At 43.2% G+C, this 19,135-nt stretch overlaps 1 protein-coding gene across 2 annotated transcripts; it reads left to right on the plus strand.

The window, feature by feature from the left end:
• Positions 1-207: 207 nt before the first annotated feature.
• On the plus strand, positions 208-15,128 carry LOC118386219 (potassium voltage-gated channel subfamily E member 2-like). Of its 2 annotated transcripts, XM_035773769.2 has the most exons (3): positions 208-345; positions 12,709-12,786; positions 13,602-15,128. In XM_035773769.2, the coding sequence occupies exon 3, from the start codon at positions 13,608-13,610 to the stop codon at positions 13,935-13,937; it is 330 nt and encodes a 109-aa protein (XP_035629662.1). In that variant the 5' UTR covers positions 208-345; positions 12,709-12,786; positions 13,602-13,607; the 3' UTR covers positions 13,938-15,128. The 2 variants fall into 2 exon arrangements, with proteins under 2 accessions (XP_035629662.1, XP_035629661.1); XM_035773768.2 differs by lacking the exon at positions 208-345 and having other exon boundaries at positions 12,618-12,786.
• The last annotated feature ends 4,007 nt before the right edge of the window (positions 15,129-19,135 follow it).

A 19,135-nucleotide genomic window follows, 5' to 3' on the forward strand; every position in this document is an offset into this window, starting at 1 on the left:
TTCAATTATTGCACCCACACTGCTCGCGTGCGTCAACGAGCGTTTGCGTCGCTAAAATAGAAGTCTGTTCTTTTTCTGAAGCAGATCACGCTGCAAGTCCTGCCTCTCCCATCTCTTCATTGGTTCATAGAAGCAGGTACCCACATGCCATCTTCTTATTGGTTATACCCACGTGGGTGACTGAAGACGAACAAGGTCGGTGGCGGTAATGCACCTAATTTATGATTTCCAATCGCAATATAAAGTCAAGAGAAGAAAAGGCCTGGAAGGATGAGAGATGACTAGATTCGGTTGACGTTTTATGTATGGATTCATTGGTGGAGTAGAGGACCATGTGCATTTCAGGTAAATGGGACAAATTAGCTAGCAAGTGCAAGCTATCTATCTAAATTGCCATAAATGTTTAATGCTTATCGACCTGTCCTCAAATTAATATAATTGGTTCAGAGTTTGATATTTTAACCTGCATGTCGTGATCGCGTTTGGTGGGGGGGGGGGACAAAATACATTTATGCACGATGGCACACATGCACAGCCAGTTATCATATATATGTTTTTTTTAACACATCCTAGATCTGAATGAATTAAATATTCTTATGAAATACTTTTTTCTTTACATAGTTGAATGTGCTGACAACAAAATCACAAAAATATTGTCAATGGAAATCAAATTGATCAACCCATGGAGTTACACTCAAAATTAAAGTGGAAAACCACACTACAGGCTGATCCAACTTTGATGTAATGTCCTTAAAACAAGTCAAAATGAGGCTCAGTAGTGTGTGTGGCCTCCACGTGCCTGTATGACCTCCCTACAACGCCTGGGCATGCTCCTGATGACTGTCCAACTCCTGGACAGTCTGTGGTGCAACGTGGCGTTGGTAGATGGAGCGAGACATGATGTCCCAGATGTGCTCAATTGGATTCAGGTCTGGGGAACGGGCGGGCCAGTCCATAGCATCAATGCCTTCCTCTTGCAGGAACTGCTGACACACTCCAGCCACATTGTCTTGCATTAGGAGGAACCCAGGGCCAACCGCACCAGCATATGGTCTCACAAGGGGTCTGAGGATCTCATCTCGGTACCTAATGGCAGTCAGGCTACCTCTGGCGAGCACATGGAGGGCTGTGCGGCCCCCCAAAGAAATGCCACCCCACGACTGACCCACAACCAAACCGGTCATGCTGGAGGATGTTGCAGGCAGCAGAACGTTCTCCACGGCGTCTCCAGACTGTCACGTCTGTCACATGCTCAGTGTGAACCTGCTTTCATCTGTGAAGAGCACAGGGCGCCAGTGGCGAATTTGGCAATCTTGGTGTTCTCTGGCAAATGCCAAACGTCCTGCACGGTGTTGGGCTGTAAGCACAACCCCCACCTGTGGACCTCGGGCCCTCATACCACCCTCATGGAGTCTGTTTCTGACCGTTTGAGCAGGCACACACATTTGTGGCCTGCTGGAGGTCATTTTGCAGGGCTCTGGCATTGCTCCTCCTTGCACAAAGGCGGAGGTAGCGGTCCTGCTGCTGGGTTGTTGCCCTCCTACGGCCTCCTCCACATCTCCTGATGTACTGGCCTGTCTCCTGGTAGCGCCTCCAAGCCCTGGACACTACGCTGACAGACACAGCAAACCTTCTTGCCACAGCTCGCATTGATGTGCCATCCTGGATGAGCTGCACTACCTGAGCCACTTGTGTGGGTTGTAGACTCTGTCTCATGCTACCACTAGAGTGAAAGCACCGCCAGCATTCAAAAGTGACCAAAACATCAGCCAGGAAGCATAGGAACTGAGACGTGGTCTGTGGTTATCACCTGCAGAACCACTCCTTTATTGGGGGTGTCTTGCTAATTGCCTATAATTTCCACCTGTTGTCTATTCCATTTGCACAACAGCATGTGAAATTTATTGTCAATCAGTGTTGCTTCCTAAGTGAACAGTTTGATTTCACAGAAGTGTGATTGACTTGAAGTTACATTGTGTTGTTTAAGTGTTCCCTTAATTTTTTTGAGCAGTGTGTGTATATATATATATATATACATCATATATATATAATTGGTAGAACGGGAGTTACCAATCTGGGCAATTATTTGTCCGTTCTATTTCTATGCATCTAATCTTTCGATTAACTTTCGAAAAACTGGATTGAGACAAAAGAGCTTAAAACGTTTTCTTTTTCCGGGAAATGTTATTTTTACGGGTTTTATTTTTAGACGTCTACAAATAAAGTTCCTATGGAAAATAAGTAAATGTATTTCTTTTAAATGTAAAGGGTATAAAAAATAACATGGTTGTCATATGACAAGTTCATAAATCACTGTCTTCGGTCCAAACACTTAGACACACCCACGTCCACTTGCCCTTGGGGGAATCCCCGTCGCTGTCTTGGCGGGTGGTCCAAATGATAAGCAGAGCAAGGGATGTTTGCCTCGTAAGCCCCTCAGCCCTCATTTTTAGTCGGCTTTGCGTGTACAATTATGTTCACTCTGGGGCATGAAACTCCCCATAATTCAATTCGCGACGATTGTACATCCGCAAAGAAAAGTCAGCGAAAACTTAACATCAATGGATAAGCCAACATACATGTAAATAAAAACGAACGCATTTGTGCTACTAATGCACATGATGGCACAAACACTTATCGTAAATGTGTTGTTTTTGGTTGTCTTTTGGAAATTGTACAAAATATTTCCCTTCAGAAGTTCCAGCTCGACAGGCAAACGTTAGTTATCTAATTAATTTGCTAGCTATCATACATTAGGCATATATTAAATATATAAGTGGACATGCGCTCATAATTGACCTGTAGCGTATAAAGCACCCACAAGCTACTGGTGGCTGAAAACACAATCATCGCAGGATGAACGATTGATGAATTTCTGGCCAAGGGTGGTCCATTTAAAAACAATCATTCATTCCTCCCTTGCCCTGCAAGTGTATACTCGTCAAATGTCATGATACGTCATCAAATGTGTCCACTTAATTTGAGGGCTGAGGGGATAGGGTGTGTCTTAAGTGTTTCCCATGAATCCCTTGGGCTTAGTACCTCTGTGGCACCTGACTGACGGGTTATGTAACCCTATTATTCATTTGTTCCAAGGCTGGAGGGGATTGGATGATTCAAGGCTTCTTTACAGATGATCATTTTCTCAGGAATGTCTCACATCAGCTCTCCAATGTCAAGTTGTATTTTTCACAAGTACAGTGAAATGGTTAACTTGCAAGCCCTAACCAACAGTGCAGTATTCAATATCAAAATAGTAGAACAAACCAAAAAACACAAGAAATAAGACCAGAAGCTAAACTCGGGGGAAAAAAGAAACGTCCTCTCACCTACAACTGGGTTTATTTTCAGCAAACTTAACGTGTGTAAATATTTGTATGAACATAAGATTCAACAACTGAGACATGAACTGAACAAGTTACACAGACATGTGACTAACAGAAATGAAATAATGTTTCCCTGAACAAAGGGAGGTCAAAATCAGAAGTAAAGTCAGTATCTGGTGTGGCTACCAGGTGCATTAAGTACTGCAGTGCATCTCCTCCTGCACCAGATTTGCCAGTTATTTCTGTAAGATGTTACCCCACTCTTCCACCAAGGCACCTGCAACTTCCCGGACACTTCTGGAGGGAATGGTCCTAGCCCTCACCCTCCGATCCAACAGTTCCCAGATGTGCTCAATGTGATTGAGATCTGGGCTCTTCGCTGGCTATGGCAGAACACTGACATTCCTGTCTTGCAGGAAACCACGCACAGAACGAGCAGTATGGCTGGAGCATTGTCATGCCTGAGGGTCATGTCAGGATGAGCCTGGAGGAAGGGTACCACATGAGGGAGGAGGATGTCTTGCCTGTAACGCACAGCGTTGAGATTGCCTGCAATGACAACAAGTTCAGTCCGATGATGCCCTCCACCTCCAAATCGATCCCGTAGGTGACGTTGTTGCCAGTGATGTCTGGTGAGGACCAGACATCACCTACAGGCCTACAAGCCTATCTCAGCCTATTGCGAACAGTCTGAGCACTGATGGAGGGATTGTGCATTCCTGGTGTAACTCGGGCAGTTGTTGTTGCCATCCTGTACCTGTCCTGCAGGTGTGATGTTCAGATGTACCGATCCTGTGCAGGTATTGTTAAACGTGGTCTGCCACCACGCTGTCCGTCCTGTCTCCCTGTAGTGCTGTCGTAGGCATCTCACAGTACGGACATTGCAATTTATTTCCCTGGCCACATCTGCAGTCCTCATGCCTCCTTGCAGCATGCCTAAGGCACGTTCACACAGTTGAGCAGGGACCCTGGCTATCTTTCTTTTGGTGTATTTCAGAGTCAGTAGAAAGGCCTCGTTAGTGTCCTACGTTTTAATAACTGTGACCTTAATTGCCAACCGTCTGTAAGCTGTTACTGTCTTAACGACCGTTCCACAGGTGCATGTTCATTAATTGTATATGGTTAATTGGATTTTTATGAATTATCTTTGAAAGACAGTGTCCTGGTTACTGCGTTTATATACAGGGACAGTGCCAGCTTTCTCCCTGCCTCCTCCATATCTTTATCATGCTCCACTGTTTCTTCTCCCTCTCCCTCTGTACTTTTCCACAGTAGAGTGACATTCTTGACGTTTGCAGTAAAACACTGCTTTTAAGTCAAACAAATTGCTTCATACTTTGTAACCATGATTATAGAATACACAGTCAATGGACGGCCTGATGAGTGAGTCCTACGCTATGAGTGATGTTCCATGGCTCAATGAATGAACCAGAGGACAGATTATAATAATGTCTGGAATGGAGTTGATGGAATTGCATCAAACACATAGAAACCACCATGCATATGATCATTGTTATCATGGTGTTGACCAAACCAAGCCAGAACCTCACCTATTGGACTATTCACATAAATATATCGTTGTCTGATATTCCTACAAGTATCTATATTTAGCTGGCCATGCTTCAACACTGCTGTTAATATTCTCAGCTAGCCTAATGAATGCCTGTTCTTGGTTGACTAAGCTCCCTGTTTCATCTGATTGTGTACATGCTGCCTGCAGGGTGGTATTTGACCCTCTGCTGCTGCTGTGTCAATGGTGTCTCAGTCTCACATTCTCAAAGTGAGTGAAATCCACAGGATGTAACTGTTTCTCTCATTGGTTGGGATCAGTCATCTGCCCCTCCCCAGCAGAAACCAATGATATCATCATCCTCGGTGGAAAAGTACTGGCAATCAGGCCACTCTTTGTTTTTTGTTGTTTATTACATTAGTGTTTGTTCTTTTTCCTGTTATTCTTGTTGGTAAAAATGTATGTAGCCAATATTACAAGTATATTAAATTTAAATACACAATGTTTTAAGAAATCATTATAGTATGTTAATTACACCACTTATCAGTCTAGCTCCGGAATTCTGTTCTGCCTCCATGAAGACGCTCATGACAGGGTTGAGAAGAATCGCCTCAAGGTCTGGTTCTGACAACAATACACCAATCACGTCACAGCAGAGCCAGACGTGGATAAGAGAGAGCTCCTCTGAACTTGTCTAAATCTCTTGCGTGACGGTTAACTTTTTCACGCAGTAGTCACTTTCCATGATGTGTTAGAGACCGACAAAGCTGGATGGATGTTGGTGCTCTACCTGCTGCCTGTCGCTCAGCAGAGGTTCAACTGCAGAGCCATCTGAGCCCACTCCCCACCAAACTGAGAAGGAAATTCACTGGGAACATGACATCATGTTCCCATATTCCCTGGTTAGTCAGTGACTTGAATGATAAAATAAAAAAAATATGAATTTGATATGCAGTACTCTGTACAGTAAACTTCCTTACGTGATTGAGAATGTCTTACACCAGTGAGTGAGTCATTGATCAATGGTTATTAGAACATAAACAATTCCCCGGTATTCCCACTCATGGGGGTGACAGTCCGGAATCAACCACGGCGGGAATGTGGTCCGATCATTAACTAACGCTGTGGAATGTACCGCAAACACACAACCAACGCATTCCACTCATACCACACACTCCTGACCAAACTATGGGCGGCGTGTCTGGGATTCAGCAGATCCTAAAATTAATCCACGGAAAAAAGACCTCAATGGCAAAAGGAAAAAATTATCTCTCTTTGGAATCAGTGTTGGAATGAGCAGTTTATTAGGGACATAGGAATCAGTGTTGGAATGAGCAGTTTATTAGGGACATAGGAATCAGTGTTGGAATGAGCAGTTTATTAGGGACATAGGAATCAGTGGTGGAAGGAGCAGTTTATTAGGGACATAGGAATCAGTGGTGGAAGGAGCAGTTTATTAGGGACATAGGAATCAGTTTTGGAATGAGCAGTTTATTAGGGACATAGGAATCAGTGTTGGAATGAGCAGTTTATTAGGGACATAGGAATCAGTGGTGGAAGGAGCAGTTTATTGGGGACATAGGAATCAGTGTTGGAATGAGCAGTTTATTAGGGACATAGGAATCAGTGGTGGAAGGAGCAATTTATTAGGGACATAGGAATCAGTGTTGGAATGAGCAGTTTATTAGGGACATAGGAATCAGTTTTGGAATGAGCAGTTTATTAGGGACATAGGAATCAGTGTTGGAATGAGCAGTTTATTAGGGACATAGGAATCAGTGTTGGAATGAGCAGTTTATTAGGGACATAGGAATCAGTGTTGGAAGGTGCAGTTTATTAGGGACATAGGAATCAGTGGTGGAAGGAGCAGTTTATTAGGGACATAGGAATCAGTTTTGGAATGAGCAGTTTATTAGGGACATAGGAATCAGTGTTGGAATGAGCAGTTTATTAGGGACATAGGAATCAGTGGTGGAAGGAGCAGTTTATTAGGGACATAGGAATCAGTGGTGGAAGGAGCAGTTTATTAGGGACATAGGAATCAGTTTTGGAATGAGCAGTTTATTAGGGACATAGGAATCAGTGTTGGAATGAGCAGTTTATTAGGGACATAGGAATCAGTGGTGGAAGGAGCAGTTTATTAGGGACATAGGAATCAGTGGTGGAAGGAGCAGTTTATTAGGGACATAGGAATCAGTGTTGGAATGAGCAGTTTATTAGGGACATGGGAATCAGTTTTGGAATGAGCAGTTTATTAGGGACATAGGAATCAGTTTTGGAATGAGCAGTTTATTAGGGACATAGGCATCAGTGTTGGAATGAGCAGTCTATTAGGGACATAGGAATCAGTGTTGGAATGAGCAGTTTATTAGGGACATAGGAATCAGTGTTGGAATGAGCAGTTTATTAGGGACATAGGAATCAGTGTTGGAAGGAGCAGTCTATTAGGGACATAGGAATCAGTGTTGGAAGGAGCAGTCTATTAGGGACATAGGAATCAGTGTTGGAATGAGCAGTTTATTAGGGACATAGGAATCAGTGTTGGAATGAGCAGTTTATTAGGGACATAGGAATCAGTTTTGGAATGAGCAGTTTATTAGGGACATAGGAATCAGTGTTGGAATGAGCAGTTTATTAGGGACATAGGAATCAGTGGTGGAAGGAGCAGTTTATTAGGGACATAGGAATCAGTGGTGGAAGGAGCAGTTTATTAGGGACATAGGAATCAGTGTTGGAATGAACAGTTTATTAGGGACATAGGAATCAGTGTTGGAATGAGCAGTTTATTAGGGACATAGGAATCAGTGTTGGAATGAGCAGTCTATTAGGGACATAGGAATCAGTGTTGGAAGGAGCAGTTTATTAGGGACATAGGAATCAGTAGACAGTCATTGAGGTTTATCATAAGCTCAGCTCACTTAGCTAGTCATTTTCCTCTTCATGTATTGTTTGATTTAACATTCCACAGCCAATGATGTTTTGGCAATGTACATAGTTCCTCCTGTGTGCATAACATTGGTGGGGGTGGTGGTGAGGCAATGCCATTGTGAAATAGGGACAAGGGACAGAGACACAGGAAAAATTGGGTTTGATAAATGGAGGTTAGGTCTCAACACGTACACAGACACACACAGACATTTGTACACAGATACAGGACATGCATAATTCCATGTGGGATTGTATAATTGGTACCTTTGACTCACACTCAACCCTCAAAGCTGTTTACTGTTTATGCGAGCACAATAATAGCATAATCCAGGAATGACTTCATATACACACAAACACCATACTTAGGGCTCTATTCAATCCGTATTGCTGAAGCTCAGCGTTAAAGTGTGATTGCAATGTTCCTGCGTTAGAGGAGACTGCATTCACAGTAAATGCTGCATATGTCAGCTCAGTTGTCAAAATCGTAAATGTACGTTTCTGTCGCGCAATCTGTAACTCTTCAGCGATACAGATGGAATAGAGCCCTTTCACATGCATGCGGGCACAGACCCATACACACAGACCCATACACAAACCAAGCGCATTTAAAAAGGTCTACTACGCATAATCACTATGGTTAACTGCATGTTTGTGGGCATGTGGAGTTGGTGCATCCATTTATCTGATTATGTAACATGCGTCTCTAATAGGAGGTCCATGACACATTGGTTCCTGGGTTGCTGTTCTCATAACATAGTCCTTCCTCCAGCTCTTCTCTGTTATTCCGGTCAACCTCTGACCCTGCCTGTTTGTGTTACTTTTTTAATTGTCCCTCCAGTCATCTTAGGGTAAGACGCATCAAATGACCTTCCAGTGTTGTTATACCTCTCAATTCCCACCAACAGATTGTTGGACACACCGATAGACACCTGACCCTTTGAGATGAGAGAATAGAGCACACTGTGAATGCATGTATTGTACTGAACATTAGCATATCTGTAGATATATTTAATTTGCACATAAAAGATAGTGGTGGTGGTGCAAGGTGAGAGGGCTAGCCCTTCCATGTAGTGGAGCTACTATACAGTGGTGCTCTCTGGTCCCTCCCCTGATTGCATAGACTAAGCTGATGGTAAACCTGTGTCATTGTTCACATAAAAGGCCTCAAACGCATACCAGAGTGACTCACAGTGTGTGTGTGTTTGCTGGCTCTCAGCCACATCAAAGAGTACCTCAGATGTATTAGTGCTGTACCTGTCATGTTCCATGTCCTCCACCCAAGAAGAGTAGCAGGGGTGTGAACAGGTTCAGCAACATTCTTCAACTCTTTTCCCTGGACAACACCGAGTCCTGTCTGGTTATGTACAGTAATACAGTATAACCATCCTCAGGTGAACAGCTTAAGGCCGAACACAAATCTGTGAGGAACTGGTGAGGTACAGCCGGTTCTGGGCTTTTGCACCTTGGGTCAAAGAGAGAGATAGGTGAAGCAAAGCTCCAGCACCTCAAAAGATGAGTAGGATAGAAAGTAGGATAAAAGTCCTAACACTAACCCTAGCTTCATATCCACACCCCAATTCAACCCTAACCCTAGCTTCATGTCCACACCCCAATTCAACCCTAACCCTAGCTTCATGTCCACACCCCAATTCAACCCTAACCCTAGCTTCATGTCCACACCCCAATTCAACCCTAACCCTAGCTTCATGTCCACACCCCAATTCAACCCTAACACTAACCCTAGCTTCATGTCCACACCCCAATTCAACCCTAACACTAACCCTAGCTTCATGTCCACACCCCAATTCAACCCTAACACTAACCCTAGCTTCATGTCCACACCCCAATTCAACCCTAACCCTAGCTTCATGTCCACACCCCAATTCAACCCTAACCCTAGCTTCATGTCCACACCCCAATTCAACCCTAACACTAACCCTAGCTTCATGTCCACGCCCCAATTCAACCCTAACCCTAGCTTCATGTCCACACCCCAATTCAACCCTAACACTAACCCTAGCTTCATGTCCACACCCCAATTCAACCCTAACCCTAGCTTCATGTCCACACCCCAATTCAACCCTAACCCTAGCTTCATGTCCACACCCCAATTCAACCCTAACCCTAGCTTCATGTCCACACCCCAATTCAACCCTAACACTAACCCTAGCTTCATGTCCACGCCCCAATTCAACCCTAACCCTAGCTTCATGTCCACACCCCAATTCAACCCTAACCCTAGCTTCATGTCCACACCCCAATTCAACCCTAACACTAACCCTAGCTTCATGTCCACACCCCAATTCAACCCTAACCCTAACCCTAGCTTCATGTCCACACCCCAATTCAACCCTAACCCTAGCTTCATGTCCACACCCCAATTCAACCCTAACACTAACCCTAGCTTCATGTCCACACCCCAATTCAACCCTAACACTAACCCTAGCTTCATGTCCACACCCCAATTCAACCCTAACCCTAGCTTCATGTCCACACCCCAATTCAACCCTAACCCTAGCTTCATGTCCACACCCCAATTCAACCCTAACACTAACCCTAGCTTCATGTCCACACCCCAATTCAACCCAAACACTAACCCTAGCTTCATGTCCACGCCCCAATTCAACCTTAACCCTAACACTAACCCTAGCTTCATTTCCACACCACAATTCAACCCTAACCCTAGCTTCATGTCCACACCCCAATTCAACCCTAACACTAACCCTAGCTTCATGTCCACACCCCAATTCAACCCTAACCCTAGCTTCATGTCCACGCCCCAATTCAACCTTAACCCTAGCTTCATGTCCACGCCCCAATTCAACCCTAACCCTAGCTTCATGTCCACACCCCAATTCAACACTAACCCTAGCTTCATGTCCACGCCCCAATTCAACCCAAACCCTAACCCTAGCTTCATGTCCACACCCCAATTCAACCCTAACCCTAGCTTCATGTCCACGCCCCAATTCAACCTTAACCCTAGCTTCATGTCCACACCCCAATTCAACACTAACACTAGCTTCATGTCCACGCCCCAATTCAACCCTAACCCTAGCTTCATGTCCACACCCCAATTCAACCCTAACCCTAGCTTCATGTCCACACCCCAATTCAACCCTAACACTAACCCTAGCTTCATGTCCACACCCCAATTCAATCCAAACACTAACCCTAGCTTCATATCCACACCCCAATTCAACCCTAACCCTAGCTTCATATCCACACCCCAATTCAACCCTAACCCTAGCTTCATATCCACACCCCAATTCAACCCTAACACTAACCCTAGCTTCATGTCCACACCCCAATTCAACCCAAACACTAACCCTAGCTTCATATCCACACCCCAATTCAACCCTAACCCTAGCTTCATGTCCACACCCCAATTCAACCCTAACCCTAGCTTCATGTCCACACCCCAATTCAACCCTAACACTAACCCTAGCTTCATGTCCACACCCCAATTCAACCCTAACCCTAGCTTCATGTCCACGCCCCAATTCAACCTTAACCCTAACACTAACCCTAGCTTCATGTCCACACCCCAATTCAACCCTAACCCTAGCTTCATGTCCACACCCCAATTCAACACTAACCCTAGCTTCATGTCCACACCCCAATTCAACCCTAACACTAACCCTAGCTTCATGTCCACACCCCAATTCAACCCTAACCCTAGCTTCATGTCCACACCCCAATTCAACCCTAACCCTAGCTTCATGTCCACACCCCAATTCAACCCTAACACTAACCCTAGCTTCATGTCCACACCCCAATTCAACCCAAACACTAACCCTAGCTTCATGTCCACACCCCAATTCAACCCTAACCCTAGCTTCATGTCCACACCCCAATTCAACCCTAACCCTAGCTTCATGTCCACACCCCAATTCAACCCTAACCCTAGCTTCATGTCCACACCCCAATTCAACCCTAACCCTAGCTTCATGTCCACACCCCAATTCAACCCTAACCCTAGCTTCATGTCCACACCCCAATTCAACCCTAACACTAACCCTAGCTTCATGTCCACACCCCAATTCAACCCTAACCCTAGCTTCATGTCCACGCCCCAATTCAACCTTAACCCTAACACTAACCCTAGCTTCATGTCCACGCCCCAATTCAACCCTAACCCTAGCTTCATGTCCACGCCCCAATTCAACCCTAACCCTAGCTTCATGTCCACGCCCCAATTCAACCCTAGCCATAATATGAACTCTTATGTTCAACCTTAATGTATGTTTAACCCTGGCTCAACCCTAAACCCTCCGAATTCCCAATTTAATCCCTGAGGTACACGTGGTGACAGTACACCAGGAGAATTTGTCTGCCATCTAGTGGCAAATGTGGGTACTGTTATGGAATTTCACAAGCAGGAACATTGTCAGTACTAGGTGAATTGCAAAAGGCAGACTGTGCAGCAGGCTATAGAACAGCTCCACTACTAAACTTTACCTAAACAAAGACTATTACACTTAACACTATTGTCTTGAATGCTAGCATGTTTGAGATCCTTTTTGAGTACATGACTTCAAGTATTACAACTTATTTCACAATTGATAGTAGTTCCACTGTTTAGGAATCCAATATACATTTAACATTTACATTTAAGTCATTTAGCAGACGCTCTTATCCAGAGCGACTTACAAATTAGGCTACAGTGTGTGTTTGTGTGGCAGGGTGAGAGTGACCCTCAACACTCTACTCCCCTTTCCATATCAGCTGAGCTTGATGCTTTTCTCAAGGTCATCAGAAACACTTGCACATACACACACACACACACAAGCAAACACACACACACACACAAGCAAACACTGGAGATCAAATATGAGCAGTGTTTCTTTTTGTACCTGTCTGTCTGTCCTAGGCTGAGGTTGGCTGGTTAGTTGGTCGATTGTGTGGTATTTGTCTCTTTCTCGTCCTACTTCCCCCCTCCAGGACCCTGCCTCTTTCTCAACGCCTGTGATTGTAACATCTTCTCAACCTCCCTGGAACGATACAGGAAACCCTGAACAGGTCAGATATTTTCTTGTTTAAGTCACAACTGGGTGGTATGAAGGTTCACTGTCTGATTCTGTATGTACAGTATGAAGGTTCACTGTCTGATTCTGTATGGACAGTATGAAGGTTCACTGTCTGATTCTGTATGTACAGTATGAATGTTCACTGTCTGATTCTGTATGTACAGTATGAAGGTTCACTGTCTGATTCTGTATGTACAGTATGAAGGTTCACTGTCTGATTCTGTATGTACAGTATGAAGGTTCACTGTCTGATTCTGTATGTACAGTATGAAGGTTCACTGTCTGATTCTGTATGTACAGTATGAAGGTTCACTGTCTGATTCTGTATGTACAGTATGAAGGTTCACTGTCTGATTCTGTATGTACAGTATGAAGGTTCACTGTCTGATTCTGTATGTACAGTATGAAGGTTCACTGTCTGATTCTGTAAATGCAATATGAAGGTTCACTGTCTGATTCTGTATGTACAGTATGAAGGTTCACTGTCTGATTCTGTATGTACAGTATGAAGGTTCACTGTCTGATTCTGTATGTACAGTATGAAGGTTCACTGTCTGATTCTGTATGTACAGTATGAAGGTTCACTGTCTGATTCTGTATGTACAGTATGAAGGTTCACTGTCTGATTCTGTAAATGCAATATGAAGGTTCACTGTCTGATTCTGTATATACGGTATTGTCTGTGTATGTGCTTGGTAGTGTATTCTTGTATGCAGATTCAGTGCACAGATCACAGGAAGACAGTACAATGTCAATGTCTTCACCCCTGTCACTGATCAAATTCACTCTCTTTACCCCGCCCACCAGGTGATCATGCCTAATTGGTCAAACATGACCCTCCACCTGGAGGACTCTCTGACCCGTGCCCTGGGCCATTATCTTGACAGCTGGAGCCGGAACTCCTCGAAGGCAGAACAGGCTCTGGACAACACTCTGGCAGAGGAGAACTTCAGGAACGTCATATGGTATCTGATAGTGATGATCGGAATGTTTGCCTTTATCGTCGTGGCGATCCTGGTGAGCACGGTGAAGTCGAAGCGGCGTGAGCATTCTAACGACCCCTACCATAAATACATTGAGGAAGACTGGACCGCCCAGCTCCAACAGCAGAGCTTCGTCATCAACAACCCCACGGCCAACTAACCCGATGTATATTCACACGCCATATACAAACACCAGTGGTGGAAAAGTACCGAATTGTCATACTTGAGTAAAAGTAAGGATATCTTAATAGAGAATGACTCAAGTAAAAGTGAAAGTCACCCAGTAAAATTCTACTTGAGTAAAAGTCTAAAAGTATTTGGTTTTAAATATACTTAAGTATCAAAACTAAATGTAATTTCTAAAATATACTTAAGTATCAAAAGTAAAAGTATAAATAATTTCAAATTCTTATACTAACAAACAAGACTGCACCATTTAATTTTTTTTTATTTACAGATAGCCAGGGGCACACTCCAACACTCAGATATAATTGATAAATGAAGCACGTGTGTTTAGTGAGTCTGCCAGATCAGAGGTTAAGTGTGTGAATTTGACAATTTTTCTGTTCTGCTAAGCATTCAAAAGGAAAATGTATGGAGTAAAAAGTACATTATTTTCTTTAGGAATGTAGTGAAGTAAAAGTAGTCAAAAATATAAATAGTAAAGTACAGATACCCAAAAAATCTACTTAAGTTGTACTTTATAGTATATTTACTTAAGCACTTTGACCACTGACAAACACACAGGCACACACATTTACATTTACATTACATTTAAGTCATTTAGCAGACGCTCTTATCCAGAGCGACTTACAAATTGGTGCATTCACCTTATGACATCCAGTGGAACAGTCACTTTACAAAACACACACATGCACATAGAGAGGAATATGAATACTGTCTTTTTGTATTGGACAAAGCCTATGGGAAAATACATTTAGTTTTTGTAGGGTTTTTAGATAAATGCCAAAAATAAGGTTTAGGAGATTTTATATGTTTTGTTCTCTGAGATAATCTTCAATAGCTAACATTTTTTTGTGAATTTTGAAGCATTTAGGTAAAACAATATGATCTCATAGAACAAAACATATAAAATCTCCTAAATCTGTTAACCTCAGACCTTTTATTTCGGTATTTATACCAAAACTCAATTCTTTCCCCTTAATTTCCACCATAGGAATGTCTGAACAAACCAGAGGAACTAATTTCTGGGTTTTAGGACTAAAAACTGGTGAGCTCTATGGTCCGAAAGTTAAATAATCCTGTGGTATCCATTAGTAACAAATGTGTTGTAGTCAATGTATAACTAATATGTTAATCATGGATTCTATTAAAAAAGTGGATCTATCAATACTGATGTGGTTATCTGGCCTCTGGCTAAGATTATGTCTGCGCTAATGAAGTAGGTGAAAAGTAACAGGGCTGTCAAACCACGAGTGCCCAGTAGAGAGCAACACACACACACACTGAACAAAAATATATTTACAAAGACAAACTGAGAGCAAAGAGAGAGGGAGACTGAGGTAGACTGGAGAGAGACGGGAAAGGGGTGACAGACAGGAGTAGAGAGAGGGATATAGAGAAAGAGGAATAATAAGAGCAGTATAAAATAGAGGTGCAGCTGCTACCCTACAACACTGCCTGCTCTGACTGCCCTCATGGATGTGTGTGTTTTGAGAGAGAGATTTACTTACAGAATACTGATGCAGGTATTAGCAATTTAGCATATCACAGCATAGTTAAAGCAACCCGTATCGGCATAAGGGTGTGAATACATTCTGAAGGCACTGTAGCTACTTAGCAACTAAGCATGAACTCTTGGAAGATTAGTCCAAATGATGACCAAAAGAGATCCTAATAAAATCAAAGCATGTTAGCTAACCCGTACCATAACCCTAACCTTAACCCTTACCTTAACCCATAACCCTAACCTTAACCCATAACACTAACCACTAGCATAGCTAACGTTAGCCACAACAAATTGGAATTCTTAACATATCATATGTATTGCAAATTCCTAACATATTGTATGAAACATGAAAATGGTGCCGATAGATTCTAGCCCCTAGGCAACATTATTAGCCCAGAATTTTGTTTGTGTTATTACATACAGCCGGGAAGAACTTTTGGATATCAGAGCGACGGTAACTCACCAGCATTACCAGCATTATGACCAGGAATATGACTTTCCCGAATTGGACCCTTTGTTCGTATCCCCCGGGTAATTTAAATGATTCCAGAGGCTGATCCATAACACAGCCGGTGGAGAAGAGATATTCGGAGTGGACCCCTACTCCGACTCAGGAGGCACGCACACAACCCACTGCTTCCGAGTATGTTACTTGCTAATGTTCAGTCTCTGGATAATAAAGTTGATGAGCTCAGGGTGAGGATTTCCTTCCAGAGAGACATCAGGGATTGTAACATACTCTGTTTCACGGAAACAAAGCTCTCTCTAGATATACCCTCTGAGTCCATGCAGCCAGTTGGGGTCTTAGTTCATTGCGCAGACAGGAATAAATATCTGTCCGGGAAGAAGAAGGGCAGGGGTGTATGTTTCATGATTAACTACTCATAGTGTGATTGTGATAACATACAGGAACTTAAGTCCTTTTTGTTCACTTGAACTAGAATACCTCACAATCGAAATTACCAGGAGAATTCTCTTCGGTTTAGTCACAGCCAAGTACATTCCCCCTCAAGCCGATACCGTGATTGTCCTCAAAGAACTTCACTGGACTTTATGCAAACTAAGGCCACATTTATTGTAGCTGGGGATTTTAACAAAGCAAATTTGACGAAAAACCTACCAAAGTTCTATCAACACATTGACTGTAGTATTCGCGCTGTTAAAACACTTGACCACTGCTACTCCAACTTCCGGGATGCCTATAAGGCCCTCCCTTCTGAAAATCTGATCACGACTCCATTTTGCTCCTCCCTTCCTATAAGCAGAAACTCAAACAGGAAGTACCCGTGCTTAGTGCTATTCAATGCTGGACTGACCAATTGGAATCCACGCTTCAAGATTGTTTTGATCACGCAGACTGGGACATGTTCTGGGAAGTCTCTGAGACTAACATCGACTAATACACTGATACGGTGACTGAGTTTATCAGGAAGTGTATTGGAGATGTTGTACCCACTCTGACTATTAAAACCTACCCTAACCGGAAACCGTGGATAGATGGCAGCATTCACGCAAAACTGAAAGCACGAACCACCACATTTAACCATGGCAAGGTGACTGGGAATATGGCCGAATACAAACCGTGTAGTTATTCCCTCCATAAGGCAATCAAGCAGGCAAAACATTAGTATAGAGACAAAGGGGAGTCGCAATCAACGGTTCAGACACAATACGTATGTGGCAGGGTGTACAGACAATTACGGACTACAAAAGGCAAAACCAGCCACGTCCCTGACAGTGTTGTGGTGTCTCTCTTGTCGTGATGTTTGTTTTGTCCTATATTTTTATTTTTAATCTCAGCCCCCGTCCCCGCAGGAGGCCTTTTGCCTTCTGGAAGACCATCATTTGTTTATAATTTACTGACTTGCCTAGTTAAATAAAGGTGAAATAATATTTTTTTTTTAAATAAAGGTGAAATAAAAAAATATTTACAAAAAACACCTTCTTCGCCTGCTTTGAGGATAACACAATGCAGCCCGACTCGGCCTCCATCTCTGTGGCCGACATGAGTAAGACATTTCAGCGTGTTAACCCTCACAAGGCTGCCGGCCCAGACGGCATCCCTAGACACGTCCTCAGAGCATGTGCAGACCAACTGGCTGGAGTGTTTACGGCCATATTCAATCTCTCCCTATCCCAGTCTGCTGTCCAAGAATGCTTCAAGATGGCCACCATTGTTCCTATAATAATATAATAATAATAATATAATAATAATAATAATATAATAATAATAATATATGCCATTTAGCAGACGCTTTTATCCAAAGCGACTTACAGTCATGTGTGCATACATTCTACGTATGGGTGGTCCCAGGGATCGAACCCACTACCCTGGCGTTACAAGCGCCATGCTCTACCAACTGAGCTACAGAAGGACCACACCCAAGTAAGCAAAGGTAACTGAACTAAATTACTATCGCCCCGTAGCACTCACTTCTGTAATCATGAAGTGCTTTGAGAGACTAGTCAAGGATCATATCACCTCCACCTTACCTGACACCCTAGACCCACTTCAATTTGCTTACCGCCCCAATAGGTCAACAGACGATGCAATCGCCATCACACTGCACACTGCCCTATCCCTTTCCTTTCCATCTGGACAAGAGGAATACCTATGTAAGAATGCTGTTCATTGACTATAGCTCAGCATTCAACACCATAGTACTCTCCAAGGTCATCATTAAGCTTGAGGCCCTGGGTCTGAACCCCGCCCTGTGCAACTGGGTCTTGGACTTCCTGACATGCCGCCCCCAGGTGGTGAAGGTAGGAAAAAACACCTCCACTTCGCTGATCCTAAACACTGGGACTACCTGCCCTCCAGTACACCTACAGTACCAGATGTCACATGAAGGCCAAAAAGATCATCAAGGACAACAACCACCCGAACCACTACCTGTTCATCCATCACCTGTTCATCCAACCACCCGAGCCACTACCTGTTCAGCCATCACTAGCACATTTGAGGCTGCTGCCCTATATACATAGACTTGAAATCACTGGCCGTTTTAATAATTGAACACTAGTCACTTTAATAATGTTTAAATATTTTGCTTTACCAATTTCATATGTAAACACTGTATTCTGTTCTACTGTATCTTAGTCTATGCCGCTCTGAGATTGCTCGTCCAAATATTCTTAATTCCATTCCTTTACCTAGATTTGTGTGTATTGTTGTGAAATTGTTAGATATTACTTGTTAGATATTACTGCACTGTTGGAGCTAGAAACACAAACATTTCACTACACGCGCAATAACATCTGCTAAACACATGTCTGTGACCAATAAAATGTGATTTGAATTGCAATTCGTAATTCAGTTGAAGTTGGAAGTTTACATACACTTTAGCAAAATACATCTAAACTCAGTTTTTCACAATTCCTGAAATGTAGTCTTAGTAAAAATTTCCTGTCTTAGGTCAGTTATGATCACCACTTTATTTTAAGAATGTGAAAAGTCAGAATAATAGTAGAGAGAATTATTTATTTCTCAAAGACCCATTTGTGACCAATTTTTAACTTCCTGACTGATGTCTTGAGATGTTGCTTCAATATGTCCACACAATTTTCCCTCATCATGAAGCCATCTATTTTGTGAAGTGCACCAGTCCCTCCTGCAGCAAAGCACCCCCACAACATGATGCTGCCACCCCCTTACTGCCCGGTTGGGA

This window comes from Oncorhynchus keta, chromosome 7 (genome assembly GCF_023373465.1).
Source record: "Oncorhynchus keta strain PuntledgeMale-10-30-2019 chromosome 7, Oket_V2, whole genome shotgun sequence".
Taxonomy (NCBI): Eukaryota; Metazoa; Chordata; class Actinopteri; order Salmoniformes; family Salmonidae; genus Oncorhynchus; species Oncorhynchus keta.

Bases quoted from the DNA above. Each gene is read 5' to 3' on its own strand.
- LOC118386219 (XM_035773769.2), top strand. From the start codon at position 13,608: ATGCCTAATTGGTCAAACATGACCCTCCACCTGGAGGACTCTCTGACC.